Raw genomic sequence first — 8,499 nt, forward strand, 5'->3', positions numbered from 1 at the left:
GTAACTACTTTGGGTTTTCGTCATAAAGGCAAACCAGAACTTAGATCAAGAATTAGCCCATTTTACTTATTATTGAACTTAAAGTGATAAATAGGAAGATAATTTTTTTGATTAGGTTGATCTATCCTGCCGTTTAAAAACGTCAACGAATTCAAAGTTTAAACTAAAACACAACTTGATCCAAGTTAAATGGGTTTCAAAGTCAAACTAACCGAATTTTGGTTAATTTAAAAGTTTTGTCAAACACATTCATAAAATAAATACAGCAACAACAAAATAAACATTTTCGTGGAATTGTCATCTTGGTGTAAATCATTGCATTTAAATTGTAATAATGTAGCAGTCTCGGCCAAATCTTTTATTTTATCTGCATTTCAATTACAATAGTCCTTTAGTGTAAAAAAAAGCGAAATTCTGCTTCTTTTTTCTCCAAATTTAAAAAGATTTATTAGTTCCGATTTTAGTTCCAAGGTGCACTTTTCGACATGGACTTATATTCTATTTAAAAAACATTAGATTGATTGAAACAAATACGAAAGTAAGGTGCAATTAAGCAAGGAACACAAGGAAGTCTTTAATATTTCCTTTGCTGAAATTCATGTCCAGTTAACATGACATATACTGTTAAGTTAGGCTTATTGTAGCCGTACGTTCACCAGACTACAGAGAAGAGATAGAAATTACAAAAAAAAATCTGCGATATATAACGTAAGTAGGAAAATACAGATCACGCACGAAAAAAAAACTTAATTTTCTCTTGTTAACTTTAATATTAAAACAAAAAAAATAAATAAAAACAAAAAGAAAAAAAAACACAATATATTGTCATATAGAAATGGTCGTTTTTTCAAAATTAACGAATGCTTGAACATTAAGAATAGCGTAACTTGACAGCACTTCACTAACGTATACTCGCCGCAGCATGTATACCAAAGCGAATACACACATGTATACTTGATAACTGTATGGAATGGATTTTACACAAACGGAACAAAGAGAGATATCTCTAATTAAAGGTTTTTCACTTACTGTGAAAAAACCTGTAGACTCAATTTAGCTAACTATTTTGATAATGAAAGACTTTAGATTTCATTCAACTTCATAGATACAATTTTTGAATGATAAGATAAATGCCGATTTTAAATTTATCTAGTTAGGGCTTAATTTTGATCAGCTTCGCACTAATCTTAAGAAATCAGCGGAAAGCAATCTTAGCACAAGACAGAAACATTTCGGCTATTCATGATAACTCAGGGTTCCAATACTGATTGCTATGCGCCAAAAAAATTTAATACCAAATTAATCTTATATAAGAATAATAACATAATATCCAATGCAGTGCGGCACCTGTTAAAATATTCTTTACTGTATTTCCTAAAAGAGAAAAAAACCTCGCCAAGAATATATTGTCATTATAAATGGCATATTTTTAAGTGAAGTGTTTATGTTGTATTGTGTTAGATCATTTAAAAACCGCTTCGCCCCGCTCAGTAAAAGGATTCATACTTTTTTTTATTAACACTACGAAGTAGCTATGGAAAAAATGTCCTACACAGAGGGATATAACCTGCAAGATATACTCATTTTAATATTTACTGAAAAATAAAATATGTCAAAAAGAAGTCCTAACCTGTTCCCTTTGCAAGATAAAACTGCTCCGAGATTAAGTACTTCAATTTTTACTCAAACTTGGATTGTGGCTCGTCGGTGGTCAAACTATGCTCAAAAACATTGCAGATCCTTAACATTTGAGCTTGTGACCTCTAGAGCAAAGCCACAAAAGTATATTCAGCATGTTACCGTTTAACCCAATAATGTGCAAATATAACAAAAAGGGAAATATTTTCAGAAGGAAAAAACGAATATGATTTTTTGATGATTGATAATTACCATTTAAATAGTTATTCAATAATATCCTTTTTTATTTTTGTATTATGCTTTTTTTCTTTTTGTTAGTAAATTCCCTTAATGTTGTTGTTAAAGTTGTTCAATTTGATGATGTCCTCGTTACGATGGAATATATAATACTATTGAATTGCTTTCGTATATATTATTAAAAACGCATTTATAGTTCATTTAAAAATTTTCTTAATTCCATAATTTTGTAATTTTTGCTTTGTTTCTCTGCTCTTTTTATATTAAACACATCACACTGTTGTGCATATTTGTATTTATACACACATCACACTCTAGAGAAGATGCAGAATGAATGCATTTTGATACAAATTTAGGGAATTGAATAACGTTTTTGTGTTGTATGTGCGTTTTGATTTTTTTTCACTTGCTCCTGGACTTCTAATCAATTTGATTTTTCATATTAGCGTTTGCCGCTGTTATTATTTTCATTGTTGTTATTTACCCGTTTTGAATTTTCAGGCACACTTGTTTGTAAACGACAAACAAAAGAATTCTGAGAAAATCAAAGCAAAGAATTTATTTAATAGGAATATATATATATATATGTATATATATATACATTAATATATGTATATATATATAGTTAAAGCATATATATAAAACATGAATTCACGTATTTAATAATTGAACCGCTACGGCGACTCCGGGGCAACCGAGGCAACACAGACACAAAAATCATCTCATCATATATGTATGAATTGACAACTACTACAATATGCAGATATAACATGTGCATACGTATATGTGTACACATAAAACGACATCGCCTTTGAAAATTCGTTACAAGCACACTCACTCACTCATCAGCACAAACGTTTATACACACGTAAATATACACGCGACGACAGTATCGCTTGCTGTGAATAGTGAAAATTTTTTCTTTCGATATTTCCACAGTTTTTTTCTGACTTTCGTTATTGCTATAATATCTTCTTCTTTTACCAACTCATTTCTGACCATTCGTCATTTCGTTTTTTCGATGTACTCAGTTTTTTGCATGTTCGTTCGCATAGATTCCCTGTATGCTATTGTTGCCCAGCGGAGTCTCAATTTTTTTTCATATCATTTTTTTGTTATCATAAATCGCGGCATTCATAAAATTTCACATAAATTACATTAAACATGCTTTAAACTTTAAGTTTTTTATAAAATCCGCTTTATTTAAGTATTTAAAGTCACAATTTTCTGAAGAATTTTCCACACAATAAACGCGCACCCGACCGAAGAACGCGGGTTTCCGTCAAATATACAATTTTCGAAATTACTCAAAACGAGAGCTTTAATATCTTCTCATGTTTTTTGTGTTCAAATAACGCTCTCACTTGCTCTATAGCCCTTAACCGTTGCTACTTCATGAGAGAGAAAGAGACAACAGCACGGTACAGAATACACACCAAAGTGCATTAGTACACTAGAGTACATCTTTGTACTAAAGAAAAAATAAGAGAAATAAAGAAAAAATGGTACAAAATGGCTGTCAATGTTATAGAGAGTGGAAAATCGAAAAATCATACAAAAAAAGTTAGAAGCGAATCTTTAATTAATACTTTTGAAAGCAATTATATTTAATGAAAAAATATATTTTAAGGCATGCATCAGCAATAAGTTTTCGTCAAAACTTTCTAAGCATATCATTAACACCGAGGCTTTCTGTTATCAAGGCGTTTTTCTTAATTCTTTTGTGGTATTCCTTTGCTGTGTATCAGATATATACAGCCACCATTTTTTTAATTTGCGTTTAGCAATTTCATCACATTTTTTAAGCATTACACTTATGTATTTCATAAGGTTTTGATATATTTACATTTCATAACAGCAAACACTTTTGTTTTTAAACATATTATTCGACATATGGAAGTTTTTTTTTTTAAAAACTTTTTATATTTTAAGCGACTCCTCGATGATAAAATGTGAATTTTTCAATCTCCTTTTTCTCTGGGTAATCCACCATTTTCGAACATGAAAATATATTATAATATTGTTATTGTATGTGTATTAAGCGGGATTGCCACATCTAAGGATGAAAATATCCCAATGAAATACAAATTTACTGTAGAGTTTGAGAAAACAAATCAATTATCCCAAAGTTATCTCATTAACTAGATACAAAATAAATTTCATCTAACTGTTGCATACCTAACCTTATTTATTCATATATTTTGAAAATGTTTATAATTTGGGATTAACTTGAGAAAAAAAAAAAAATAAATAAATAAATAAAGTGTTGCCGGATGTTAATTAAAAAAAAATTGTGAAGTAATATTTTATCATTGTTTTTTTTATAATTTAGATACGTTCCTTTCAGGGGGAGTACGTAACATTAAATTGAATGCTTACATTCAACACGAAAACACTAAACATTTATAAAAACTACTTGAAGAAATCTTAAATTAAGCAAATACTTATGAAGTAAAATGATTGAGGTTTGAAACAATATGCCCCCTTAATTAAAAAAAGGTCTAAGAATTAATTTGTGTATATTTATAATAGCTTGCGCTTTTATTATTGTAAACAAAATTTTGTGGGTGGGAATTTTGTGAAATATATTTTCATATAAAAATACTTTTATAAATAGGGGAAATTGTAATAAATAGGAGAAATCATAAATAGCAACAAAACTTATCGAACTAGTTTATAAATAACCTCACAGGTCCTTTAGGGTAGTGCATAAATTGTTTTGAATACTGAATACTTTTCACTATTTTTTTTTAGAGATATATACATTAAACTTGCATTGGCATACTTCAATTGAATGTATAACGAAAACCGGCAAAGCTGCTCCATGTGTTAAACATTAAATAATTTAGGAAGTTTACCCTGGTTGAATGCATGCTTTTCAGTTCTAAAATTTATTTAATTATATTTTTTAAAATGGAAAAATTTGAAAAATATGTATTCAATGCAAATTAAATTATTATTATAAATAAACTAAACTTAATCAGTTGTTACTATTCGTATTTAAGTTCTAGTTATAGTGACAGGTTGTAAATTACGTCCTCATGACATATGACAGTAGTCCAAAATTTGCCATTTTTTGCTATGATTTTATATTTATTTATTTTTATTCGTATTATTTTAATAATTTTCCTAAAGGTATTTGTCTCTTTACATAAGATGCATTTCTACTTAACATAATAGAGAAGAGGAAATATTTTATTTTGTTTTATGATTAAATTCCATTCCGGCTTGCATTAATTGGGAATTCAGAGTTATGTAAAAGTTAGTAGCGTTAAGGTTGTTTATTTTCCATCGAATTATTACGTATATGCATAACGCCATCATTAACAGGTACAAAATTTTTACAACCTCATCAAGCCATATATCATAAACTCTTTAACACAATAGTGGTTTCCTTCATTTAAATATATTGATTTAAAAATCTATTAAGCTATGTCTAAAGCTCATCCACCAGAGTTGAAAAAGTAAATCGTAAACTTGGATTTGTCAAATAAATGCGATAACACTTAATATATTTTCAGATATATGGATAAACGTATGCTATTAAAATTAAATGGCGGTCGCTCTGTGGCCGGTATTTTGCGTGGTTTTGATCCGTTCATGAATGTGGTCTTGGACGAAACGGTAGAAGAATGCAAGGATAGCACGCGCAATAATATTGGAATGGTGGTAGGAACAGAAAAAAATTGAATATTAAAGAAAATAGTAATCATGTGACGTCTTTTATAGGTTATTCGTGGCAACAGTATTGTTATGGTTGAAGCGCTGGATCGTGTGTAAAAGAAGTTTTTCGTCTTTCAAAAAGCTCAGGGTCCTTATTGAGGAGACTTGTAGAATACAATATTTTATACTTCTAATTAATAATTTATAAATAAAAGATTTACATTGTTCGTCTATTAAATCAAAATTCTTCTCTTTTTTTATCACAGATTTCTATCTCATCTCTTTAATCCTTATAAATTGGGAGTCCGCAAAACGTATTTCTATTCATGAATATAATAACATATACTTTATTAAACGAAACGGTTAATAGGTTTTTAAAGTTAGTATCGTGTCATTTTCGAGAGAAGTGAGGGTTTGGAAATTTTGCAATTTACAAAAAAAAAAAAAAAGAGACCATATCAAACTTGGTTACTTTTTCCACTAGGATGCGAATCGTGGTCGTAGAAACTACTTAATTAAAGTGTATGTCAGAAGAAAGCTCGTTTTTTCCATTCTTTATATTCGTGATCCAAATTAAATGAAGTTAGTCAAGATCTGCTTAGAAAAGCATATTTGACAAAAATTCAAACCAGATCATACATCATGGAAGAATATGTAGACATTGTATAACCTACCATGTTTACTTGAATCATTCACTCATTTAGCTTCTAGTTTGTGTTTGTGTCTAATATAAATGAATTTACACTTATTTATCCCATTTTGGTAGTAATATTTCTGCAGTCCTTGCACAGCTGATTTCCCTTGCGAATATTACACGACGATTATCTCCAATGTCCAAACGATTATTAAATCCTAGTTTGTTACATAATAAATTTATTTTACTATTTAACCCCGGTGATCATGCTTTATGAAGAATTTTTGTCAATATATTACGCATCCATCATCAACACCTTGAATAATTAGTAGCTAAATATATTTAAAAAACACATTTTTATTATCATAAACTTAGCATCCGTTTCTTTTTATTTAGAAATGACCAAAGGTCCACATTGTTTTGCGGACTCTCGTTGTTTAGCTACTATTTGGTTAGCAATACGATCTAAATCACGTTGTCCAATTGGTGTCAATTTGCGACCACCATCAGGATGTTTCTCGATAAGTCGAGCATGTTCTAGGGCCTGTAATGCTTTGCGAGCGGCGCCATCAGCAGCACGACAAAAATGCGACGGATGTACCCCATTACGTTTGCGGCCACCATAAATTTTTGTAATTGAACCAACGCCAGCAGGGCTACGGTGGTATAAATGCCTCAAAATTGAAGCGCAACGTATGTAAAACCAATCGGGATCATAAGGCGCCAATTCTTTGTATTTGGCCGTTTTAATAATATCCATTTGATCGGGGACTTTCAATTTACCCGTCCTACGAAAAAAGCAAATTAAAAAAAAAAATTTTAGCAGTAATATATCAATTACATACTTCTTCAGAAAGACCGCTACTGCTTTAACAACCGCATGTTGGTCGATATCTTTTACAGTAACACCGGGCATCTAGAAAATACAAAAGGAATATATAGATTAATGGAATGCATCTACATTTTTTTCAATTGAATTGCAAATTCCTTTGACAGGATTCTATGAATAGAATTTGTGAAGAACGGTTGCAAACTTATCATACAATTCATTCATATTCTATTTATGCATAAGTTTAGCTACAAATCTTCCAAATTCCAATTATTTTTTATACGAATCACAAAAATCACACCTTGCTTATTACAGAGAACAGGAAGAAAAGACACGTACACTTAAGTTAGCTGCGTTTGAAACTTAACAGCTGTTAGGGAGATAACACAATGAAACTGTGCTCGCTTATCAAGCATATCTGACTGCAAATGCTTAAATTTCTGAACACACTGAAGTCATGCTTCACGTAAAGCTTTCCTTATTGAATCCTTTTAGAATATTTAGAATATATACATCCAGTACTAAGGATATGGAATCTTCCGGTTCACAAGATGCGGAGAGGTGTGTGTGAAAATCAAAAATCTGAAAACGATTATTAATTAAGAGCATGTTGAATATTTCCCAACAAGAAACTTTGTCCATATATAAATGTTTCTTTCACAGATTTGTTATATCAAAAATTTATTTAATCCAATAAAGCAAAGTCTTTTAAAAAAACGTTGTACAAAATTTTTCACTGTTCGTCGATTCTTCTTTTATTCAACACCTGAAATTTTGAAAGTCCAAAATTTTTATTGCCTATTTTCATAAACTACTCAAGCTTAATGACTTCTGAACATTACTCTTCACAACAGTAATAACACAATGTGAAAAATAACTTTCAATCTGAATTTTGACAAATAATTTTAAAATTTAAAATAGATCATCTGTACTTCTGCTTTTTCTGTTTGTTTTACTTACTTATTTTCATATAAGGTTGATCCCTATGATTTCACCTAAGAAGTGCATCCTTTTATGCCTAACTTGCTAATACGATTTTGGAGTGATCGCTTTTATTGTTCTCAGTGTATTCAACTTTAATTCCCACGCTTCATTAGCAAACGCTGCTGTTTGGTTATCCGGGCTAATAAATCCCAACAATTAAGTTCAATGACAAACTGCGTTACCATATTATTTTTATAAGAAAATCGATTTTTTTCGGGCTAAAAGCTCCCACCAATAACAAAAGCGATATTTTGGGACTTTTGCCGACGGCTTTGCAATTAACATAAAGTATTACGTTCTTTCTGTAAATTAGCATAGACTATTATGTTTTTTCTGTAAATAGCATAGAGTATTACGTTTTTTCTGTAAATAGCATAGAGCAGAATGCAGCGCTGCATTTAGCGAGTGTTCTACACCCTAGCTGCAGCGCTGCACTTAGCAATTGTGCTACATCCATATCGCATATCGCAGATAGCGATTGTGCTGCATCCTAGCTGCAGCGCTGCACATAGCT

General features: G+C 30.4%; 2 protein-coding genes and 1 long non-coding RNA gene across 4 annotated transcripts; 1 reads left to right on the top strand and 2 right to left on the bottom strand.

The window, feature by feature from the left end:
* Nucleotides 1-511: 511 nt before the first annotated feature.
* Nucleotides 512-3,026, bottom strand: LOC119643685. The gene is made up of 3 exons (XR_005248377.1): nucleotides 1,891-3,026; nucleotides 1,631-1,763; nucleotides 512-1,567 (listed from the first exon to the last, which is right to left on the bottom strand). It is a non-coding gene; the product is annotated as an uncharacterized LOC119643685 (long non-coding RNA).
* A 2,209-nt stretch (nucleotides 3,027-5,235) lies between these two features.
* On the top strand, nucleotides 5,236-5,770 carry LOC119644646 (probable small nuclear ribonucleoprotein G). The gene is made up of 3 exons (XM_038044282.1): nucleotides 5,236-5,339; nucleotides 5,397-5,544; nucleotides 5,605-5,770. The coding sequence occupies exons 1-3, from the start codon at nucleotides 5,308-5,310 to the stop codon at nucleotides 5,653-5,655; spliced, it is 231 nt and encodes a 76-aa protein (XP_037900210.1). The 5' UTR covers nucleotides 5,236-5,307; the 3' UTR covers nucleotides 5,656-5,770.
* Nucleotides 5,771-6,526: 756 nt separating this feature from the next.
* Nucleotides 6,527-7,388, bottom strand: LOC119640115 (40S ribosomal protein S19a). Of its 2 annotated transcripts, none has more exons than XM_038037946.1 (3): nucleotides 7,303-7,388; nucleotides 7,018-7,088; nucleotides 6,527-6,960 (listed from the first exon to the last, which is right to left on the bottom strand). In XM_038037946.1, exons 2-3 carry the CDS (start codon nucleotides 7,086-7,088, stop codon nucleotides 6,561-6,563), a joined length of 471 nt encoding a protein of 156 aa, XP_037893874.1. In that variant the 5' UTR covers nucleotides 7,303-7,388; the 3' UTR covers nucleotides 6,527-6,560. The 2 variants fall into 2 exon arrangements, with proteins under 2 accessions (XP_037893874.1, XP_037893883.1); XM_038037955.1 differs by lacking the exon at nucleotides 7,303-7,388 and adding an exon at nucleotides 7,216-7,264.
* Between the last annotated feature and the right edge of the window lie 1,111 nt (nucleotides 7,389-8,499).

The sequence above is a fragment of the Glossina fuscipes genome, unplaced genomic scaffold (assembly GCF_014805625.2).
Source record: "Glossina fuscipes isolate IAEA_lab_2018 unplaced genomic scaffold, Yale_Gfus_2 0, whole genome shotgun sequence".
In the NCBI taxonomy this organism is placed as follows: Eukaryota; Metazoa; Arthropoda; class Insecta; order Diptera; family Glossinidae; genus Glossina; species Glossina fuscipes.

Coding starts and splice junctions, on each gene's coding strand:
- LOC119644646 (XM_038044282.1), top strand. CDS start 5,308: ATGTCTAAAGCTCATCCACCAGAGTTGAAAAA. Junction 5,340..5,396: donor CATCCACCAGAGTTGAAAAA/GTAAATCGTAAA, acceptor ATATATTTTCAG/ATATATGGATAAACGTATGC. Junction 5,545..5,604: donor GCAATAATATTGGAATGGTG/GTAGGAACAGAA, acceptor CGTCTTTTATAG/GTTATTCGTGGCAACAGTAT.
- LOC119640115 (XM_038037946.1), bottom strand. CDS start 7,088: ATGCCCGGTGTTACTGTAAAAGATATCGACCAACATGCGGTTGTTAAA. Junction 6,961..7,017: donor GTAGCGGTCTTTCTGAAGAA/GTATGTAATTGA, acceptor CTTTTTTCGTAG/GACGGGTAAATTGAAAGTCC.